This window comes from Microtus pennsylvanicus, chromosome 7 (assembly GCF_037038515.1).
Source record: "Microtus pennsylvanicus isolate mMicPen1 chromosome 7, mMicPen1.hap1, whole genome shotgun sequence".
Taxonomy (NCBI): Eukaryota; Metazoa; Chordata; class Mammalia; order Rodentia; family Cricetidae; genus Microtus; species Microtus pennsylvanicus.
This window is the reverse complement of record NC_134585.1, coordinates 33,358,090-33,382,499: the sequence shown is the minus strand read 5'-3', so window position 1 is coordinate 33,382,499 and position 24,410 is coordinate 33,358,090. Positions and strand designations below refer to the sequence as shown.

General features: G+C 42.3%; 1 protein-coding gene across 2 annotated transcripts in view; it reads right to left on the bottom strand.

Moving 5' to 3' along the window:
• The window catches only part of Tmem131 (transmembrane protein 131), a 154,825-nt gene extending 130,817 nt beyond the window's left edge, over nt 1-24,008 (bottom strand). For both annotated transcript variants that reach the window (XM_075980433.1, XM_075980432.1), the window contains exon 1: nt 23,834-24,008. In XM_075980433.1, coding sequence (XP_075836548.1) covers nt 23,834-24,008 — 175 coding nt within the window. The remainder of the gene's footprint in view (nt 1-23,833) is intronic.
• Between the last annotated feature and the right edge of the window lie 402 nt (nt 24,009-24,410).

Sequence of the window (24,410 nt, the reverse complement as noted above, 5' to 3'; positions counted from 1 at the left end):
AATTATCTGAGAAGATTTCATTTACTTCAATACCAGATCAGGAGAAAGGAAGGAAGGGGGGGGAACGGAAGGAGGGAGGGAGGGAGGGAGGGAAGGAAGGAAGGAAAGAAAGAAAGAAAGAAAGAAAGAAAGAAAGAAAGAAAGAAAGAAAGAAAGAAAGAAAGAAAGAGGGAGGGAGGGAGGGAGGGAGGGAAGGAAAGAAAGAAAGAAAGAAAGAAAGAAAGAAAGAAAGAAAGAAAGAAAGAAGAAGAGAAAGAAAGAAAGAAAGAGGAAGGGAGGGAGGGAGGGAAAGAGGAAGGGAGGGAGGGAGAGAGGGAAGGAGGGAGGGAGGGAGGGAGGGAGGGGAAGAAAGAAAGAGGGAGGGAGGGAAAGAAAGAAAGAAAGAAAGAAAGAGAAAGGGAGGGAGGGAGGGAGGGAAAGAGGAAGGGAGGGAGGACAAACAGAAAGATAAAAAAGAAAAAAGCGATATAAAAAGAAAAGTATTAAGATGGTTCAGCAGTTAAAAGTGCTTGCTACTACTGAGGGGTGGTGGCACACACCTTTAATCCCAGCCCTCGGGAGGTGGAGGCAGGCAGATCTCTGTGAGTTAAAGGCCAGCCTAGTCTACAAGAGCTAGTTCCAGGACAGGCTCCAGAGCTACAAAGAAACCCTGTCTTGAAAAACCAAACAAACAAACAAACAAAAACAATGCTTGCTGCTCTTCCAGAAGAAGCAAAATTGGTTCCCAGCACTCATGTGCGATAGCTCAAAACTGCTTCTAACTCCTCTTCCAAGGACCCAAAGCTCTCTTCTGGACTCTGTGGAGATCCACAGAGAGACAAAAACACAGACAGACACACGCACACACACAAGGAAGTAATAAGATTAAATGGAAGATATTTAAATAAGTAATTAAATGACTTATAGTAAAAATGCATATTCATTAACTAAAACTTGCATTATTGCATTAAGAAACTTTTCAAGAGGGTTGACAGTGGGGAGAAAAGAAGGAAAAGATAGGTAGAGAATGAATCTTTAAACTAAAGTTATTCCCATTTATTTAATCTGCAGAAAAACAGACAGAGGATCCATGACTTGTCCAAGGTCAGAGTTAGTAATGGGGGTCTCAGTGCTGTTCTCTTTAATCCTAACATGTTGTCTCCCACATCCTGTAGCAATGCCTTACACCATTGTTTCAGTTGCTTATCTTTTCTCATTTATTTTGTTTTTGTTCTTTTTAGGTAGAAGGCAGAAAGCAGAAAAAGAAACTCAAGACTCAGCTGAGACAAAGAGGCATTATAACAAGGATACAGTATCTAGGATCCCAAATAGGTCACTCATTCTGGGCAATGACAGTTTAAAAGTCATTAACTTACTTGGGAATCCCGAAAGCTTTACTAAAAGCTAAACATCTGGCCTTTGAGTAAACAACTCTGATAGGAGGTACACAAAGCGAATCCCACTGAGTCTATCTGCCCAGGTGTGCCTTTCCCACCATTCCCAATACACTTAGATAAATCTGCCTCCAATACCTGGTCATCATAACAACTCCCAGTAAATCAAGTGTCTGACTAGCGGCCTGTTCACTCCATCATCCACAAGACTGTTCTTAGGTTCATCCTACTGAATTAAAATCAATGAATAAACTTGCCATTGTTCAGTCTAACCTGGATGAAAAAAGAGGTGTGGGGGGGGGATGTAGTTCAGTTGGTACGGTGGTACGCACCTGTAAACCCGGCACTTAGAAGGTCAAGGCAAAGAGGATCCAGAGTTAAGGTCATCTCTGACTATGAAGGGTTTAAGAGACCAGTCTGAGCTACCTGAGACCTTGTTTTTTAAAAAAATCAAACAAGCTGGGCTGTGGTGACGGCACACCTTTAATCCCGAAACTTTGAGTTCAAGGCCAACCTGACAAACAGGAGTCCCAGGATAGCCAAAACTACACAGGGAAACTGTCTTGAAAAACAAAAGCAACAACATAAATCAAAACAAAAAATAAGATGTCACTACTAGATAGGAGCTCACAGAGTCTGTGTTTTTTTTTATAAAATTTATTTATTTATTTATTAAGTATACAACATTCTGCCTCCATGTATGCCCGCACGCCAGAGGAGGGCGCCAGATCTCAGTACAGATGGTTGTGAGCAACCATGTGGTTGCTGGGAATTGAACTCAGGACCTATGGAAGAGCAGCTAGTGCTCTTAACCACTGAGCCATCTCTCCAGCCCCTGAGTCTGTGTTTTAAAAAAATTATTTTAAAATTAAAGGCTCCAGTAGGATGGGAAGAAATAGCTGGTAAAGGAACTTGCTGACAAACCTAACTATCCTAGTTCTAGCCCCAGAACCACCTCCCTCCCACAAGCTGTCCTCTGACTTCACATGTGCCATATATTTTGTGTGTATGGCACACAAATAAACGTAAAAAAATACTTAAAAATTCAGGTGGCATTTTAAGTATTAAGGCTTGAAGACACTAGCTAGAGTGAATTTCTGAGATGAACATGAAAGGGACATGAGCCAGTCCCTAGTCCCATTTTTGGTTAACCCAGGATTATGGAGCCCTTGCTAGGGGCCATGTATACCATAGATAAAATAGAAGGTCCCCTCTCTCCCTGCAATGAGGACTCTGTGAGTAAGTTCCACCAATAGAGAGGAGCTGCTTAGATAAAAACAGAAATCTTCAGAAACTGCCAAGCAGTGATGGCTTATATTTAAATGCAGGAAGCAGGGGTGACTCTCAATAGTCTCCACCTGTCCCATATGGTACAGACAGATACTGACCATAGCAAGCTTCCTCGTTACTGTTATCAGGGGATTCCAGCTCTCCACTCAAGCCAGTTTTCTAAGGAATATCCCTCTCATTACAATAAAGAGGATATGGCAACATAAATGCTAATTAGCTGATAAATTCACTCACTGAAGAAAAACTTGGAACTACTGGGTATAGCTAAGTTAACTCCTTTATCAATCCAACTATACAAGCAAGAAGTCACCAGAACATGGATTGTGTCTTAGAGCCAGCCCCTTGAAGACAGGAGTGGCAGAGTGTGTGTGCTTAGATAAACACTGCTGTGCTTTATCAACAGTCACTTCCAGGCTCTAGGTCAGGCTGCCCTGCGACACAGCTCCTTCCTGTAGACTTCTGCTAGCCTGTTACCTCTCCCTTCGCTTGATGGAGGCACTCAAAGCCATCTCCTTTACAGATCCTCACGACTGACCCTTTCAAGCAAGCTTTCTTTGCTACCTTCCTATGTGTATCTCTGGGCTGATGTCCCTCTTTGCTAGGCTGCTATTCCAAGGTCTCAGAACACTCCTTCTGCAGAGTCAGAATCTATGTCCACACCCATCTGCTGGAGATGGTTCCATACACCTCTACAGACAATCTGCTCACAGAAAACAAGCTGATGTGGTAAGTCTTTTTTTTTTTTTTTTTTGGTTTTTCGAGAGAGGGTTTCTCTGTGGTGGCTTTGGAGCCTGTCCTGGAACTAGCTCTTGTAGACCAGGCTGGTCTCGAACTCACAGAGATCCGCCTGCCTCTGCCTCCCAAGTGTTGGGATTAAAGGCATGCTCCACCACCGCCCGGCATGGTAAGTCTTTAAGGTACTTCAGGAACAGAAGCAAGAAAGTGAAAGCCTGAAGCGCACTCTCCCCAATGCAGCTGGCATCCATCATGTGTGTTCCCTTCATCCATCCCTGGGCTACCTGATGTTATCATATAATGCAAATTACTTACTGCTCTAAATTCTATCACCTTTCAAAACAACCTGTCAGGGGTGGAGCTGCAGGGTCCTCTGTAATCCAGCGTCCTGGCCGTGGTTCTACCTTCTCCTGTGGACTGAGAATTACTACACTGCTGCAGCCGTGGCCAGTACTCAACTGTTCCCATGGAGCGCTGCTGTGAGCTAGAAGTACTGCAAAGCAACTCATTCTCCAAGGCTATAAGCTAGGAAACTTGGCTTTTCTTCTGGAACATTATATAAGAAAATGGAAAGAAAAGCTGGCATACATTAAAATAAACAACACCTTAAAGCAGTGCCTATTGCTTTGCTGGGTCTGTCCTTAGGCTTCACTCAACCTGTGAACTGTTAAATAAGAAGAATGAAGGTATTAATAAATGACACAATAACTTTATGCAGCTTTACTGAGTATAAAGGATAAAAATATGTAAACAGAGATATAGGTCAAACTTAAAGAGTATAAAGAAGACAGAACAAAAGGCAGAATGTCTCCTATATAAAAAGCTACCCAAAACTAACATTATTGGACTTATACAAAGTGCCTGAAAATGCATGAAACACAGGCATGTCCATTTTAGAGTCAAGGAAAACCCACAACTATAGATTTTCATTTAGAAAAAAACATGGTCAGTAATTGACAAACTAATATATAAGAGCCATTCATCCGCAAAGCCTTGACCTCATCTATTCATCAGGCAATGAGTTCTAGGCAGAAACCAGCCAGGTAAGAGGACAGGTTCTCAGCTGACTGGGTCCCAGGACTAGAGCCAGCAGAACAGTGATAAACTGACTCCTGCCACAAAGACAAAGCATCAAGTATTTTAACCGACTTCAAACAGTCTGCCCTACTGGACCTAACTCATTTTTACCCAGGGTTATGCCAGTAACAAGGCAAAGGAACGTAGAAAGGAAAGTCACAGCAGGTATCATCACCTACTGGCCTGTGTGCTCTCACACTGGGCCCCATCCACTGACCCACAATCCCTCTTTGACTTGTCATGTTTATAATGCAGTTGACTGATGGGCAGAGAAGAATATAAAGAATGACTGATAGTACATGCTCACTATGCACAGTGATGTCTGCCTTATGAGTTTCATCAACAGTTATGTAAATATATGAAGATAGTCAAATATTGCACATAAAGATAGCTGAAGTGATGACTGTGGAGTGACAAGTGGACAACGGTGGAACCAACTGTGATAACTTCACTGTTGAGAACTGTGCACATAAATCACTGTGTCAACAGCAAGTGTACAGACACTTTCACAAAGGAGCCTGTGTGGGTCAGAATGGAAATCCTGGCCTACTGTACCAACATCTGCTAGCACTCTGAAATTATTAGCATGTAGCACATTGCTGAAAAAAGGAATTGAGCACAGGCAAGTAAGCAGTTCTTCTGTGAGATAAACAGCAACAATACAGAAGCTAGCTGTGGCAGTTGTAAGTCTGTCCTGTCCCTTTAAGAGACAAGCCTCGCCCATTCCATCCCCTGGCCACTGCTGAGGCAGGCAGGTCTTCCTTCTGAGCTCTCTCCTTTTGCGCATCTCTCTCTTGAAGAGCAGCTTCTGCCTCTCTCCATTCTCCCCACTTCTTCCCTCTGTTTCTCTCTCTCCCTCCCTCTCTCTGTTCTTTTCTCTTCTCCCCTTTCCCTTCCATAAGCCACTAAATAAATATCCAAGCTCACTCTGCATGGCATGCCTATCCGTCTTGGTCTCTCACCCTCCATGCAGCTCTCTGCCCTGGCCCACGAGCCACTCAGGGGCCTCACTGCCTAGACCGGCTGCCTTCATGTCCCACTGCAGCCATGCAGAGAACAGTGCCGTTTTATTTTTACAGTAACAGCAGTCTCTTCACAAGAAGTGAAAAGTTTGTGGAAATTAACAAATACAAACACCTGAGAAAACCTCAACATGAAAATTAAGAGTTATGCCGGGCGGTGGTGGTGCACGCCTTTAATCCCAGCACTCGGGAGGCAGAGGCAGGCGGATCTCTGTGAGTTCGAGGCCAGCCTGGTTTACAAGAGCTAGTTCCAGGACAGGCACCAAAAACTTCAGAGAAACCCGGTCTCAAAAAGAAAAAAAAAAGAAAATTAAGAGTTACAACTAAAGTTAAATAAATAGTGCTGGGTGGGGGTGGCGACGCCTTTATCCCAGCACTCTGGAGACAGAGGCAGGCGGGTCTCTGAGTTCGAGGCCAGCCTGGTATAGCGAGTAGAAGACAGCCAGCATTACACAGAGAAACCCTGTCTAGAAAGAAAAATAAAATAAACAACATCTAACTTCTATCTACGAAGGACAAGCCATACATAATCAACATGCTGAAGATCAGGCTTACAGTCTTGCTATTTCTAACATGGTTTCATGCATTCAAGTTAAGAATAAAATCTTACTTCTTTATTTAAAAAGCAGAGGACAGTGATGCTTGATAAAAACTCTTTATCTGTGGGAACAAGATAATGTCCACACATCTTCCCCAGCATGCCCATGTTATCATCTCAGACCCAATGAATGAGAGACAACTAAGGGTGCAGGAGAAACCAACATTCTACTCAGATACTTTTAAGACAGGGAGATTGAGTATTCTGAACTGTCTGGGTGGGCCCAATGTCCTGAAAACTGGAAGTAAGAAGCAGGAGAACAAGAAAGACAGAAGCATGAGGAGGAGTTGGCACAATGCTGCACGGCTGTCTTTAAAGACAGAAAAGGAGGTCCCAAGCCAGGAAACACAGTTGCCTCCAGCAGCTGGAAAAGTCAAGTTTAGCCATCTCCCCTAGTAAATACAGAAGGAAATGGACCCTATCAACATTTCACTATAGGCCAGTGACATGCATTTCTGATCCTGGTTTTCTAGAACTGCAAGATAGTAAATCTGTATTGTTTAAAGCCACCATGTTTATGGCTATTTGGTATAGTAACCCCACACCATCCTATTCAATGTAAATTATTAAAAGTTTTTGTTTGTTTTAGTTTTTTGAGTTTCTCTGTGTAGTCTTAGCTGTCTCTGTAGACCAGGCAGGTCTCAAACTCACAGAGATTCATCTACCTCTGCCTCCCAAGTGCTGGGATTAAAGGTGTGCACCACCACTGCCTTGCAATTATAAAAAAAAAATTATTAAAATTATTATTATTTTATTCTTGGGTTATTAGAAAAAGAAAAAAGAAGTGTGAGGTTATCTTCATCTAACTCCCAGCACTTGGGAGTCTACAACAGGAAGTCTCAATCTGATGCAACAACAACAAATCCCAAATAGACAAAATATGTTAAATAATGATTTGATTTTCAAGCCCCAATCCACAAAGGCTAAAACCCTCGTGATGGGAAACCAGGGAGGCAAGTCCTATGACAGTCCAGCTAACTGCCTTCCGAGAGCTCTTAGCCCACAGTGTGGGAAGAGGGAACTGGTAGAGCCTGCTTGCTGAGACAAAGCTCAGGAACCCCAGGCAGTGAGGATCCCTGAGAAAGAATACCAGAAAAGGAAACTGTTACAGAGGAGGAGAGAGAGACTGATCAGGAGTTAAGAGCACAAGCTGCTCTTCCAAAGACCAGCATTTACATGGTAGCTCACAACCACTGTAACTTCAGCTACAGAGGGGTTTCTGAGGGCACTCATGTATGTACACACATACTTAAAAATAATAAAAATAAATGTGAAAAACTAACAAATTGTCTTGAAAATCAAACAAAAAAAAAAACCCAAAAAACTGCTGATCTCACTTGTACCCGAGGTAACTAGGGCTAAGAAAGGCATTAATTAAAAGGATTAGTGACACTGGTGTCTGGAATTCCCATGCATCAGGAACACCACCTACTAGAAGGGTGAAACTGGATGAAACAACCCACTGCTCACAAAATACTATAGGGTGAACTCAGAACAATCCAAGCCTGAGGCCTGCTTTGGACCTCAAGGGACTGGGGCAGCAGCTAAGAGGAACAGAGCCTGCTTATCCATCCAAAGCTTTGGCTTTGATCCCCAGCATCACCAAACACAAGCAAACGCAGATGAACAAGGAGGAGCAAAACCTCAGTGGAATGTAAAAGTTTCCATGTCACTAAACTGCATCTTCTGGCACAGCTCAAGAATATTTAGAGGAATACAGATAGATACCAGCACCTACCAACGTACAATTCCCCACCGTCAGCAGTCACATGAAAAGACGAGAAGAGCAGTCAGCCAAAGCTTACTTAGAACTGGCCCAGGTGTCTGACACACAGCGAATAGACATGTGTTCTATGTGCTTAACAAGAAGAAAAGTGAGACTGCTGGCCTGGTAGCACAGGTCTATAGCACCTGCTTTTCTAGAATCTGAAGCAGAAGATGGCAAGTTCAAGCCCTGCCTAAGCTCAAGACTGCGTTCAAGATCAGTCTGGGAACTCCCTGAAACACCACCTTAAAATGGAAAGTTAAAAAGGCACATGAGGCCCAGCGGTGGTGGCGCACACCTTTAATCCCAGCACTCAAGAGGCAGAGACAGGTGATCTCTGTGAGTTTCAGGCCAGCCTGGTCTACAAAGAGAGTTCCAGGCCAGGCTCCAAAACTACAGATAAGCTCTGTTTCAGGGGGAGAAAAAAAGATAGAAAAGAAAAAAAAAAAAGAAAGAAAAGAACCCACATGAAAGACCCTAGACTCAGTCTTTAGCACCAAAACCCTAATTTTTTAAGTAGAAAACTGAGGTTGGGATTGTAGCTCAGCGGTGCAGTTCTTGCCTAACAAGCCCAAAGTCCTGGGTTTGACACCAGTACCACAGAAAGAAGTAGAGAAAAGAGAAATAAATACAGAAAAATAAAATTATATTTCTAGAGATGAAAACAGTGTGAGATGAAAACTGTATCAGATGTAACAGATTAAATATTACAAAAGATTAACCGTAGAAGGTGTGCCAGTACAACCTATCTAAAATGTATCAGATGTATCAGATTAAATATTATAAAAGATTAACCGTAGAAGGTGTGCCAGTACAACCTATCTAAAATGCAGCACACAAACCCCAAACCCTAAAGATTAGCTAGAAGCCAACTTCATGTTATCTACCACATGGCTATTCAGAGCTTCTAAAATGGGACAGGAAGCACTTCTAAAGAAATAAAACTCACGTTGAACTTAATGAAAACTATTAGTCCCACAGAGCCAAGAAAATCTTCAACAAACGCCTAAAGGCCTCAAATAATTTTTCACCTTTTAAAAAACAAAACAAAACCCCCTAAAACACAAACAGCAAAATATACCCTAAAGAAGTAAAACCAATAATAAAAATTCAAGCAGAAATAAGCCTAGTGCATGAGAGGTTGAGGCAGGGGTCTTCAAGGACAGCTTGGAAAACAAAACTCATCAAGAGAAAAACTTATAAATACCAAGAATGAGAAAGGCCATGTCACCACAGATACTGTAAATACTCAAAAGACAGTAAGGAAATCTGAGAAGTAACTTTGTTAATACATTTGACAACTTAAATGAAATAGCTAAATTCTTTTAAAGGTGTAGTCACCAAAGCTCATCCAAACGTGAGGGGGGAAGCTACACCTAAATAGCCATATAGCCTAGAAATTTACATTGTATTTTAAGAGGTCTGCAAAAGAAAACCTCAGACCCAGATAACTGCAATGGTACCAATTCTGTATAAACTGTTCCAAAAACTGTTCCAAAATGTCAACATGGACTGAGACCAGTCTGACTCCATTAGAGGAAAATAGAACAGTAGTAACCCTCCTGACCAAAGATACTAAACTCCTAAAAAAAATTTTAGTCAAACAATTCCAACAATACACATAAAAGATAATATATGATGACCAAGCAAGAATTGTGAGACTATTAACTTATATTAACTGCCCTCACCAAAAAAAAAAAAAAAAATCTCAAAACACACAAAACTTAAAAACTCTCATCAAGCCAAACACAAAAAAGAGCTTCATCAATCTGAAAAGAGCTAACGATCCCACAGGTAACTAACAGGAGCAAGAAGTCAGAATGAAGAAGGAATGATATTAAAAGGGGGAGGGTCCTAATGCCATGAAGAATTCTATTTACAGTTTTGTTTTTATCAAGTTAAGTAAGAGAGAACTGATATTTTTTAGTTGTGTTTCCTACCAAGCACAGGTGTTTTTCACTGCAAGTCTACTATGTTCTTTCTTCAAGAATGCTTTTCCGGCAGTCTACATAGTCCTTAAAAGTTTGTTCTTCAAGCATTTTGCTATTGTTGTTGCTCTTTGCAGTGTTTGGACTATTTCAAAAGTTGTAGTTTGTAAGCTGCAGTTTTCAAAAAGCCACAACATACAAAGATGCACATCAACCAGAGGAAAATGTAGATGGAAGTTTCTGTCCTGCTTGGTCCCCCAACCGTTCAGTCCCAAATAAACACACAGAGGTTTATATTAATTATAAACTGTTTGGACTATTACTCAGGCCTATTACTAATTAGCACTTACAATTTAAATTAGCCCATGATTCTTATCTATGTTTAGCCTCATGGCTTGGTACCTTTTCTCAGTAAGGCATTCTCATCTTGCTTCTTGTGTCTGGCTTGCATCTCTGTCTTCCCTCTTCCCAAAATTTTCCTAGTCTTTGCCCTGCTTATACTTTTTGCCTAGCTACTGGTCAATCAGTGTTTTATTAAATACGAGTCACAAATCTTTACAGTGTACAAGAGCATTATCCCACAGCAGGCAAACATTGTAAAAGTGTGAGATGCGGCTGTTTGCCACAGTCCCCTGGCAGAGCAGAACTGACAAATGTTCTAGCTGATTCTGGGACACAGACTGAAGCACATACACTTGGTGACTGTCTCAAAAATAAAACACCCAAACCAAAAAGAAAAAAAAATCATGAGTTTTCTAAAGGAAACAGTCTTGCATGGCACTGAGTTGGGAGACTGCTTTCATCCTTCAGAAAGCCAAAACTACTATCAAAATACCCAAACAATCTCGCAGATAACATATAACCTCTACTCCTGATAACGCCTCCCCTTCCTACAATCACTTCCCTTTCCTACCAAGGAGAACAACTACTCTGCTGAGTAGTGCGCACGCCTTTAATCCCAGCACAGGCAGAGAGGCAGGTTGCCAATCTCTGTGAGTTCGAGGCCAGCCTGGTCTACAAGAGCTAGTTCAGGACAGGCTACAAAGTGACAGAGAAACCCTGTCTTGAAAAACTAAAAGAACAAACAAACAAAAACATCTAAGTCCAATCAAATACATCAATCATACCTCACAGTGAAACATCTAAGGTACCTCTACCTTAGTAACCAGGATCAGGATGAGACAAGATGCCTTTTTTTATTGTGTATATCTAACATTGTTCTCAAACTCTAGTCTATACAGTAATTCAGACAAAAATACAGAACAATGTTAGGTTGAAAAACTTACAATGCTATTTAATCACGTTGTTCCTATAAAAATTGTCAGTTTCATACAGCACAACTTAATATATGTATGCATGTATATGTTTTATGATCTACCTCTCAAAACAAAAGCATAAAGATGAAATATTAATGAACATACAATTGTTACACATAGGGCTTTTGAAGAATAACAACAAAGCTAGAAAAACAAGAGTTACAGATTTGACAGATAAATTAAAAATAATAGAAAAATAAAAATTCAATACAAAGAGAAGCTTGAAAAAACACTGTCCTTGGGGCTGGAGGGATGGCTCAGTGGCTAAGAGCATTGCCTGCTCTTCCAAAGGTCCTGAGTTCAATTCCCAGCACCCACATGGTGGCTCACAACCATCTGTAATGAGGTCTGGTGCCCTCTTCTGGCCTGCAGACATACACACAGACAGAATATTGTATACATAATAAATAAATAAATATTTTAAAAAAAAACACTGTCCTTAATTAAGCATTCATTTAAATTAAAAAGAATTCAATCATCATTGGAGAAAATAACAAAAGACACAATTAAACAGAAATAGAAATATTTGCCAGGCAGTGGTGGCGCATACCTTTAATCCCAGCACTCAGGAGGCAGAGACAGACAGATCTCTGTGAGTTCGAGGCCAGCCTGGTCAACAGAGTGAGTTCCAGGACAGCAGGACAGTCAGGGTTATACAGAGAAACCCAATCTCAAAAACCAAAAAAAGAAATAGCCAGCAAATGTATCAAATGTCCAGCCTTACTATAGTAACTGTTTCACAATGAGACAATGATGGGGGGGGGGGGGCAGTAGCAAAAATGTGGAAGTGGCTGCCCTCACACAGTATGATGAAACAATCCTTTTCCTCATAGGCAATCTGGCAATATCTACTTTAGAAGTAGGAAGCAGAGGGGCTGGAGAGATGGTTCAGAGGTTAAGAGTACTGGTTGCTCTTCCAGAGGACCTGGATTGGTTTCTAGAACCCATTGCTCACAATCATCTGTAACTTAAGTTCCTGGTGTTCTGATGCTCTTGTCTAGCTGCTGTGGACACCAGGCACACAAGTGGTACATAGAGACACACTCAGGTAAAACACTTATATGCATAAAAATAAATCTTTTAAAAAAAGAAAAAGCCAGCTAGCAGAGGAACATGCCTTTAATCCCAGCATTCAGAAGGCAGAGACAGGAGGATCTCTATGAGTTTGAAGCCAGCTTCATCTACTGGGTTCCAAAACAGCCAGGGTAGTTATACAGAGAAACCCTGTCTCAAATAAACCAAACACTACCACCCACCCCCGAAAAAAAGAAAAGAAAAAGAAAGAGAGGGAGGGAGGGAGAGGAGGGGAGGAGAGGGAAGGGAAGGGGAAGAGAAAGGGAGGGACAGACAGTAGGGTTGGAAATGCTTATGAAAAGGAAACCATTTACCACTTATTAAACTTTATTTGATGATTTGTTTTTACTCTTACAATCAATATGAATTTTTGTTTACTTAAAAAAAATACCCTCAAAGTCGATCTGTAAGTCATATGCATGGAAAGCACTCATACAGTCAGTAAAGGCTGCTTGTTACCCAATACTCCTGCTCATGTTTACTGAGTCCTTGCTTCCTGTCAATCAGGGTGCTGTCTACATTGCAGGCCTCATCACATTTAATCCTCGCATGGATGACAGCTTCCCTCTTTGTTCCGTATCTGTCTAGCCTTGGCTGCATTCTACCTGTGGCCTAAGTACTGCAGCCTTCAAAAATAAGCAACACAGCCCTAAAATAGTGAAAATCAGGTGTGTAAAAAGGTTATCACTTCAGAAGTACTTTCTCTTCATTCTGGTTCACCTTTAAGTCACTGTTTTATGACTTCTCTTTGAGTTAGTTTAGATTCAGATGTGCCCAGGTCTCACAGGCAGCTATTCCAAAGGGGTGTTTCTGAGGGGTGGAGAAAACTGAGAGAGGGGACCTATGTTCCTGCACATGTGTTGAACAACTTTGCCACAGCCTCCCACCAAGCTTTGCCACAAACTTAAAAGCAATGGGTCTAAGTGGCCATGGACCAAAATCTCCAACATATAAGCCAAAATCAACCTTTCCTCTCTATAATTTGGTTATTTCGAGTATTTGTTAGAGTAACACAAATTTACATCTACCAAGGAAGAACTCAACGTATGCACACACGGAGGGCAAAAGTCTTGCTATGCCAGCTCAGGCTAGCTTCCAATTCGTGAACCGTCTACCCTCAGCCTCCTTAGTGCTTAGGTTATAGACATGCCCCACCGTGTCTGGCTGTGCTGAACCCTTTTAAACCACTAGGACTAGCAGTGATAACACGACCTAACCCCGAGAAGCCCATGATACTGTGCAACTAAAAATACACCCAGATGCAGTCAGGAAGGAAATGACAATATTCAGAAATGTTCCATTTATAAGACTCTCTTAGGATTCCATTAAAACTGGATTGAATTCCCAGACTATACCTTCCTTCTTATATCTCCTCTGGCATGACTTCCTCAATAACCTACTCATAGGCCCAGGCAACAGCCCAGGCAAACCCCTAAGTAGCACCAAAGTACAAAGTAACTCCCTCAGTCTAGAAAGCACAGCTGCCTGCTGGGAGTGCTAACCACAATTCCACTCAGACAAAGTAACTCTACATCAAGAACATAACCACTACTACCCTGGCCTGCTGGGGTGCTGACCACTCCCCCACTCCCTACTTACTAACCAGAAAGCAGCACTTCAGAGGAACACAGATCTCTAATTCATAGCAGCGTCTTAAAAGTGGTCCAGTCTTACCTGAGTGCTGCTTGAAAGTCCCCCACTGCACCAAATCATTGCATCTCTTAAGCTCTCTACAAACGCAGGTAAGATTTGCAAGACTTCTGTGCCATAACTACTGCCCCCTAAAAACTTCTGCTTCCTATTTATCATTTCTCAAAAAGGAAAACTCAGGTCAGACTCTTACCATATCTTCCATAAAAACTGCTCACACTGACGAATCAGTAGTTACCTTACACAACTTCCCAAACTTTACTGCAGAGACAGTTTTTAGCTAGTACATTCTTTGACACAGACATAGTAATATAACCATATAGAAAATTAGTTTTTAAGAGCAGACCTGCCAAGGCTGTAGAGACAACTCAGCAGTTAAAAGGCACACTGCTCTGAAGGACCAGGTTTAGGTCCCAGTTCCCACCTCAGGTGGGTCACAACCATAATTCCAGCTCCAAGGGATATGATACCCTAAGGTCTCAGTAATCTGTATGCACATGGTGCACAAAAACTCTTGCAGGGACTCTTGCCTCTCTAGTCCCCCATCCCTAGTCCACCTTATTCTCTTCTCTTTCTCAGTCTCTTTCCATTTTTTGTTTTTGTTTTGTTTTTTGAGAGAGTTAGATAATGTCTCATTATGTAGCCATGGTTGGCCCAGAACTCACTATGTAGACGTGGCTGGGCTTGACTTGTGGTAATCTTTATCCCTACATGGTGTACACCACCATGTCCAACTCAAAAACTTTGCTCATCAAAGAAAATAATAAAAGAATGACTAGGAAACATGTGCAATGAGAGACCATATTTGCAAGTCAGAAAAAAGTTAATACTCAAAATATGTAGAAACTGTAACTCAACAACAAAAAAACCTGGCCAAAGTTCAGGCAAATGACTTAACTAGACATTTCTCAGAGAATACGTATAATTGGCCAACAGGCATATTAAAAGACGCTCAACATCTCTAATCTTCAGAGAAATAAAAACCAAAACCACAATGGCCTATTATCTCACACTCTCTAAGATGGCTACCATCCAAAAATGAATGAATGAATGAATGAATGAATGAATGTGTTAGCATGGCTGTGTTGAAATTAGAGCCTCTGTATGCTACTGGTGTGGTTGTAAAATAGTGTGGCTACAAAAAAAATGTCTTCTGCTGAAAAAAATTAAAAATAAAACTACCACACAATGCAGTTTTGGGTACTCAAAGAATTGAAAGAAAATTCTTGAAGAGGTATTTACACACATATATTCATTGTATCATTCATAAAACCCAAGAGGCAGAAGCAGCCCAAGTGTCTATGGATGAGTGGATAGATGAAAATGAGGCCATGTATCTATAAACGAATGTTATTCTGCCTTACAAGTTAAGAAATCATGGGTTAGAAAGACAGCTCAGTGTCTGGAAAGTGCAAACATAAGGACCTGATATGACTGTTAACACCCAAGCAAACAGCCAGGCAGGGCAGAACATGCTTCAATCCCAGGGCAAAAGAGGTAGAGACAGGCCTCATCTAATAAACAAGGTTCAGGACCCAATGAAAAATCCTGTCTCAAAAAACAAGGTGGGGCCGGGCGGTGGTGGCGCACGCCTTTAATCCCAGCACTTGGGAGGCAGAGGCAGGCAGATCTCTGTGAGTTTGAGACCAGCCTGGTCTACAAGAGCTAGTTCCAGGACAGGCTCCAAAACCACAGAGAAACCCTGTCTCGAAAAACCAAAAAAAAAAAAAAAAAAAAACCAAGGTGGGGAGCCAGGCATAGTTGGTGCACACTTTTGATTCCAGCACTCAGGAGGCAGAAGCAGGTAGATCTCTGTGAGTTTGAGGCCACCCTGGTGTACATACTGAGTTCAGGACAGCCAGAGCTACATAGTGAGACCCATAATGAAGTCACCTAACTTCTACATCCACACATACATATGTGCCCCTCCATATCTGTATATAGATATACGCAATTTAAGAAACAGGTGAGGCTGGTGAGGGAAATGGTGAGTGTAGGAAAGGTAAACTATTGTGTATTTTCTCTTATATGTGGACTCTGAATTGAAATATGTATTCGTGACACAAAAGTGGAGGGGGGAAACAAGCTTAGTGTGGGGAGGAGGAACAGAGAGGGTTGTAGAGGAGTAAATATTAACAAAGTACCATGACATCTGTGTGTGAAAATGTCATACTGAAACCCATTATTCTATACACTAAAAACTCATTAACGAAAGTAAGAAGCCAGGCTGAGCATGGCCTAACACAAATATAATCCCTGTACTAAGGAGGTTGAGGCAAGGAGATTGTTGAGTTCGAATCCAGTGTGGGGTATAAAGATTTTGTTTACTAAAAGGAAAAAACAGCCACACATGATGGCACACGTCTAGAATCATACTACTCTATTTGGGATGCTGAGATAGCAAGGTGTCAAGTTCAAGGCTTTCTTAAGCTACCTAGAAAACTCAACATAGGCAACTGAAGGAAAAGACAAAATAAAAGTTAAAAAGAACCAGGGATATAGCTCAGTGACTTGGTGTGGGACAATTGTCTGTCAATTACATTTTAAATAAAGGCTGATTGATCAGTAACCAGGCAGGAGTATAGGCGGGACAACCAGATAGGAAGTAGAGGCGGGTCAAGGAGAACAGGAGAATTCTGGGAAGAGGAAAGCTCTCTCTGCAGTCCTGGCCCAGCCACAGAAGAAGCAAGATGTGACTGCCTCGCTGAATAAGGTACCAAGCCATGTGACTAGCATAGACAAGGAAAATAATATAAGTTATAAGAGTTAATAAGAAACCTAAGCTAATGGGCCAATCAGTTTATAGTTAATGTAGACCTCTGTGTGATTTCTTTGGGACTTACCGACTACAGGACCGAGCAGGACAGAAACCTCAGACAACAGTGACAGAGCACTTAACCAGCATATACACGGCCCTGGTTTCAATCTCTAGTAGTGAAAGAAATGAGAAACTGTGATAGTGCCTGCCTATGGACACAGCATTGTAGTCTTGGAAAGGAGGCAGTTGAGTTTGAGGCCAGCCTGGCCCACATAGGGAGAAAATGAAAATTCCAACACATGGTGCAACATAAGCTTTACAGACTTATGTGAAGTAAAATAAAAGAGGTCAAAAATGACAATGCTGGGGGAGTCCACTTATATATATAGCGTCTATCATCAAATTCAGACACCGTGGCTGGGGAGGGGGCAGTAGTGGGGAGAAATGGAAATTGTTTATAGGCATAGGGGTTCCAATTCTGCATAATGAAAGCATTCTGGAGACCTACTGCACAGCATGTGAACATACTTAGCATGACTGAATTGAACACCTCTACAGTGATTAATATGGTAAATCTTGTGAGTTTTATCGCAGTTTTAAAAAGATAATGCAGGTTTTACACTCTTATCATGACAGACATATCAAGGGTCCTCTTCGACCTTAGACATTTTTCAGACCTTTGCCCTATGTGTTGTATGCAGCAGAATGAAACAAATCAAAGTTTCTCAAATGCCTTTGGAAGAAAAACCAAAACACTAGAGGTATGCTTCTTCTGAAACCCTTGGATTCAGACTGAAGCCTCAAAGAGATTTCCTTCTCTATCAAAAGCAAAATCTGCCTGGGCATGGTGGCACCTGTTTTCAATCCTAGCACTTAGGAGGCTGAAGCAGGAGAATAAGGAGTTGGAGGCCACCCTGAGCAACATAGTTAAGACTCTGTCTCAAACTAAAACAATGAACAACAAACACATTCTACTCAACCTTTGGATTCTCTTCTGTACCAACTTCTGGGAATACTGCCCAGGTCTAGAACAACCTGTCCCACCAATCAAGAGCTATGGAGTACTTACAGAATGCAATATTGCTTAACCCAAGCAACAATACGAGGCTCCTAACTCATCATATACAATAGGCAGTAGCTACCAAAAGCAAACATTCAATACCCTAACTATCCACTAATAAGAAAGTTTCCTTATAAGAATTCTGATGATCCAGAATTGTCTATGAGCATTTTAATATTTACCAAGCTGACAGAATATGACTTTTCTGAGGGGAGGGAGTGGAGAGGTTGAAACAGGGTTTCTCTGCATAGCCCTGGCTGTCCTGGAACTCGCTCTGTAGATCAGGCTGGCCGTGAACTCACACACATTTGCCTGCCTCTGCCTACCTAGTGCTGGTGTTAAAAGGCATGAGCCACCACCGTCCAGCTTACAATATGACTATTTAGGGCTAGAGAGAGGCTCAGAGATTAAAAATTCAGAGATTCTTCCAGAGGTCCTGAGTTCAATTCCCAGCAACCACATAGCGGCTTCCAACCATCTATAATGAGATCTGGTGCCCTCTTTTGGTGTACAGGCAAAATTCTATAAACACAATAAACAAATAAATCTTTAAAAAAATATGTATGACTATTTTAAACCAAGGAATTAGCTGGGTGTGGTAGTACACATCTTTAATCCAAGCACTGATCTCCTGTAGTTCAAGGCCAGTCTGCTCTACCGAGTTCCAGGATAGTCAGGGGGACATCCAGTCTTAGAAAATAAAATAAAATAACCAAGCAACTGGTCCTGCACAGGCATGCTTACTCTGTCTCTAGTCATACCTTCATGCACGAATGCTCACTGTCAACTATGAGGCTTGCTCAGGGAACCAATGGCTTACATGGGATCTTGGCCTCACCATTTATCAGCTGTTACCCTGAGTACTAAGCCAGTCTCACCATTTTGAGGATCTAAAAATCTTGAAAGTCCTCAAGTTATGGTAGTGATAGTTCATTATTTGTTCTTAAAATTTATTTACTTTTAATTATGTGTTTGCTGTGCATCTGTGTGGGATAGTGTGCATGTGAGGGCAGGTTCAAGAGCCCAGAAGAGGGCATCAGATCTCCCAGAATAGGAGTTAGAAAAAGTTGTCAGCCTCGCAAGTGGGTGTTGGAAACCTAATGTGAGTCTAAAGAAGCAGTACACATTCTTCATACTGAGCTGTCTTCTCCAGCCCCAGAAGTGTGACGGTTTAGGTAAGGATACACAAATCATTTTAGTTATAAACTGAAGCAATATGTGGGAAGAGAAAGATAGTGTCACCCAATATCCTACTGTAACAGATTTCCTAAGGACAACTACACCTAAATTGAGGTTTTTACCTACTCTTGACTCTAAACTCCAGGTCACCCAGGTCACAGGTTAAAAAAAGTAGAAGGTGAGATCATTTCAGGCAAATCTTCATTCAAAACTATGTTCGTATTGCAGATGCCTCACACAAAATCCAGTCTGGGTGAAGGAGGGCGGCCAGGGAATCACTGCAATAACTGACAATGGCATGAAATAAACGAGCAATGAACAGACAACACACGGTCAAAGGGAGCAGGACTGCACAGAAACGGCAAACTTGGGAGTGCTCTGAGCTGGCCAAAGTTGGAAGAAGAGCTGGCCAAAGGAGGGGGTCACAGCCATTGGCACCACCTGGTAAAAGATCAAAAATGAGTCCAATGTGCCCGGGAAATAACATGGCACTAAAACAACTGGGAAACGGGAGGTGGCATAAGCTAATCCTGCCCAGGGCTTCAGTGTATGCTGCTGGCCAGACACACAGATGAAAACAGACATCCAACTGGCACATGCAGAGGAGTGACAGCTGGCTAGGACACAATGACAACCAAGAAGTACAAAGTTCATTCGTCATATGCTCTCAACAGACAAAAAGGATAATTCAGGCGCCTTGGTTTGGCAAACCAAAAAGAAATCAAGCCATAAGAAGAGAGTGTTTCTAAGATATTGAGCACCCAATAAAGACTTTTATTACTGTGCCCCCAAGAGGAGCATGTTTTATCAAGACTTCAGATAACAAATTAGATGATTTTCCATCTGCTTCCAAAGCTCATCTCCTCAGCAGTGCCTATCAAGACTTGATGTAAGAATTTAGAGAGGGGGAAAATACTGGAAAGAGGAAGAGACTGGTTACCAGCAAAACAAAGGGGTACTTCTTCCCACTATAGAACCCCAATGTTTCTGACTACCAAGGAGCTTTTAGAAAAAGCAAAACGAGCTCATTAGTGAAGTGTTCATTCTGTACTAAGCTATTTAACAGACTCTAAATCAAAATGTAGCCATTCTACCCAAAGGATAAAATATCTCACTCTCAAAACACATTTAAAATATAACTTTACATTAGAAAATACATATCTCGCCGGGAGATGGTGGCGCACGCCTTTAATCCCAGCACTTGGGAGGCAGAGGCAGGCGGATCTCTGTGAGTTCGAGACCAGCCTGGTCTACAAGAGCTAGTTCCAGGAAAGCTAGGACTGATACACAGGGAAACCCTCTCAAAAAACCAAAGAAGAAAAAAAAAAGAAAATATATATCTCTCTTAATGAATTCTATGACCCTAAGACAAATCACTAACAGGCTTTTTTTTTTAATCTCCTGTCTTCTAGCCTTTAGTCCTAAGCACTTGGTTCTTATGCTTTGTACAGAAAATACAGGAAAGTACAGGTAACATTTTTCTGTACTTATAACACAAATATAGCTTAAAATAAAAATTTATGTATGAAACCATCATATATGGGAAAAATTAAGTCTTAATTAACACTATAAACTTGATCTTGCCTTTAACTGACAGTTAATGAAAACACAGGCAGCCTTCAGACTGAAATGAAATAGCCCAAGTTGAATTTACTAGATACATAATGGTTCCTGCTAATTTAGAGTAAAAGGCACCACACCTTCCAAAACCCACTTCACCTTGAAATGAATACATAAAATGTTCTTTAAAAAAAATACTATTGGCAAGAGTGGGGTGGAGAGGTGGCTCAGCAGTTAAGAGCACTTCCTGATCTTGCAGAAGAGCCAAGTTCAGGTCTAAACACCCAAAGCACTCAGCTCACAACAATCTGTAACTCCAGCTCCAAGGGATCTGACCCCTTCTGGCATGTACCTGCCATTCATGCTGTAAACATTTATACATGCAGGCAAAACACTCATACACATAAAATAAATCTTTTAAAAAAGGCTTCTTCGCTTGCCACACCGATCTACAATTCAAGATTCCATCAAAAGTCTAAGTATACCATACATATATGTATCTCCACTCTTCGTATTTTAGTAATTTATTTTATTACAGAGACAGACAGAAACAGACAACAAGACTTTCTGTTTTCAGTCTCTAAATCTTAGTCTCAAGAAAAATCTTGACCCTAATCAAAACAAGCTGGTTATCTGTGGTAATTATAGTAACTTTATGTTTGGCAACTGTCTCAAAGTTTTTACAAATGTTCAAGCGCAATGAAAATGCTGTCAAAGGTCCCTTTCCTCTGGACCAGCGACAACACACTTCACAGATCAGTTAAGATAGGTGTGAAGATATGAGTCCTAAGCCATAAGGATGTTAAGACAGGGAATGGCTCATGTCCTGTCAAGAAAATGATCATCTAGTTCAAACATGATGAACTGATTAGGCAATCCAGCTTTGCCTGCAGCTTTTTAGGAGACAGTGACTTTTACTTTGTCTTGGTTTTCTAGTGAAATTCTACTGCAATGCAGGAAAAAAAACATACAAACATACAAAATACCCAAAGAATCACCACTAAAATTGCTAGTATATCCCTTCTTGGAAAATTCAAACTATACTACTTGACACAGACAATACTTGGAGTATAAACAGATAAGCTGAAAGCTATCTTTACAATTTGCCCAAACTTTCTGAGGGGAAAAAAAGAGACAACTCAACAACGCTCCTGTGGGGCAAACGTTAAATTAGTGCCACAACAGAGGCCAAAGACACTGTGTCATAATCCTGGGGGAAAATCAATTCCATTTCCCCTACTTAAATAATAATAATAATAATAGCCTGGAACTTGATCTAGAAGTATGTTTAGAGAGTAGAACATTTATTGGAAGAACTTTTGGGAACATTTGATTAAAACCAGACCCATTAATGAGAGATCAAGGCCTATGATCTATATTAATAAATAAATAAATAAATAAATGAATGAATAAATAAATAATCTTTTTGCTTTATTTGTTTTTCAAGACAGGGTTTCTCTGTGTAGCCCTGGCTGTCCTAGAAGTCTCTCTGTAGAACAGGTTGGCCTTACATTCAGGGATCCCTCCCTTTGCCTCCCGAGTGCTGGGATTAAAGGTATGTTCACCACCACTCGAATTACTGTTAATATCTTAAATAACTATTTTGTCCATACAAATTATTCCTCCAGATACAGCACAGCCACAAAGGCTGTCTGATTCAGGGAGGTCCGGTGGCTTGATCACTTTTCGTACTTAACACCTTGGCAGCTATTCTGCAGGCTTTGCACGTATTAATGAATATGAGAGAAGTGCATGGATACTTGTAAACTGTACATGGAGAATGAGCAAATATATTTTCAGCTGATGTTCTCATAAAGTAGTCATTTACTTAACTGTACCCCCAAAATTAGCATATAAAATGGCAATTGAAAAAATAGGCAGCTTTGGAAGGATAACACAAACTTAAGACACATTTACTGCTTCAGGTCCCCGTGCTACCAGTTCACAAGAACAGTCTTTTACTCAAAGGTTAGATGCCTACTGTGTGCCTGCACTATACAGGGCAATCAACAGAAAAGCAGAACAAGAGCCTCCCAGGTCTCCTTGAAACACAAGAAGACATACCCATGAAGTTATAACTATAAAGGGTTTGCTCAACACACATGTCCAAATGTTGGCTACCATGGTCACCCATAACAACACTAACAGGAGATCATAAATAATTATGACAACCTCAGGCCTGACGATCTTAAAACATTTTTACGCTTAAAATAATATTGCCTCTGCCAAATCCTTGCTATTCTCTGATTAATGTTCGTATATTAACCAGGCTGAGGCTGTTTTGAGTTAAATGAGGAATGCAATTGTTTTTTAAGGAAAATGAAGAGTAAACGGACACACTGTTGCACTGTAAAGCTAATCTGGTTTACCTCTGCAGCTGCCAATCAATAACAGTAAAAACCAAGAGACTTCATAGCCATACAGGAAGACAACTTCAAAGTTATAAGGCAAGAAATTATTTTCTGGGTAGAGAATCCCTGGTGTGCCATGAAAGATACCCTAACTAGTTTCCTTCCTTGGAGGGGTTGGGGGTGGAGGCAGTATTCACCGTGAGTGGATTAATTCATGAAGGCTTTGTGACTGCTCACATTCCCCCGGGCTCATCAGAAACAGGTAGTCCAAACAACAAAAAAAAAAAATCACAGTTTTGGTCTTCAAGATTACAAAGTAATTTTCTGGCCCTGTCAAAGTACCAGTTTTACTGGCTTACAATATTGGGGAAATTTTATAAACAGGTGTGAGCAACTGTGAATTACAGGTGAAAGATTTGCAAGCTGGGAACTTGCCATTTGTTTCTATGGGCTCACACACCAAAGAAAAAGACACGGAATTACGCGAGGGTCTAAAACAAGAAATGTAAACCGGCTTCCAGTAGCTTACTAGAGGTAAATGCTATTCTATTTAGGGCTAATAATGAAGCAAACAATCCTCAATATCGCAAAGGCATAGTGAAGAAGAAAACTAAAGAAATAGAGCCTCTTCAAAGGAAATGTCCCAGCAAATTTAAATTTTAGAAGCTGTGCATTGAAGCCTTCCATCAGTCTCGCTATTTTCTTTTAACCACAGTATTTTTAAGTGAGCTCCGTCTTGCATGCCCAAATTAAAGCCCAACAAAGGGGAAACAAGGAAAGTGTCCCGCAATTTACCTAGCTGAAGTCACCAAGAAGCCTAAAAAGCGGGGTACCTTCTCACGTAGCGGGCCAAGTGGCAAGAGCATACGAGAACTCAGGAAGTTTTGAAATGGCATTGACAGGAGGCAAGGGGAAGACAAGGGGACCGGGAGGGGAAGGAATCACAGAGCAGCAGAACCACCGCGCGCGGCCGACGCGGCGAGTTGGCTGCCGAACAGCGAGTCGCCGGCTCGGGACGGGGCTCGACCCAGCAACTTCGCGCCGGCGCCCGCCGCGGGCCTCCCTCTCCCGCCCGCAGCCCGCCGTCGGCCACCCACCTTCCTTCTCGGCCCGCGCCGCAGCCACCACGAGGGTCATCACCAGGTGCAGCGCTCCCAGGAGGCCGGTGGCCGCGCTCCGAGGACCCCCGCCGCGGCCGGCCGCGGGCTCCAGCCCGGCCCCGGAGGACGCGGAGGCGGTGGCGGCTGCTCCTCCTCCCGCCCGCTTCCCCATCCTGGCCGGCCGGGGGCCGCCGAGCTCGAGGTCCGGCGCGACCCTTCTCCGCGAGGCGACGGCAGCGGCGCGGGAGCCGTGGTCCGGGCTGTGGCCGAGATGCCGAATGAGAGAGCGGTTGTGGGCCCAGGGCTCGGGCTCCCGGAGTGGGTCCGGGTCGGTGCGTGCGTGGGAGCGAGAGTGTCAGTCACAGCTTCGGCATCGGCATCGCCTACGAAGAGCCGGAACGGAGAGGCCGCGGGTCAGGCACGGCGGGCGGCCATACTGGAAACGGGCAAGGGCCGCGGGCCCCGGTGCTGGCCTCTGAGGGGCGGGGCGCGGCGCAAGGTCCCGCCCCCTCCGTGCCAGCACCTGGGCGGCCCCGCCGGTTCGTGTGTTCGCCGTGGAGTCCGTGAGCTCCGA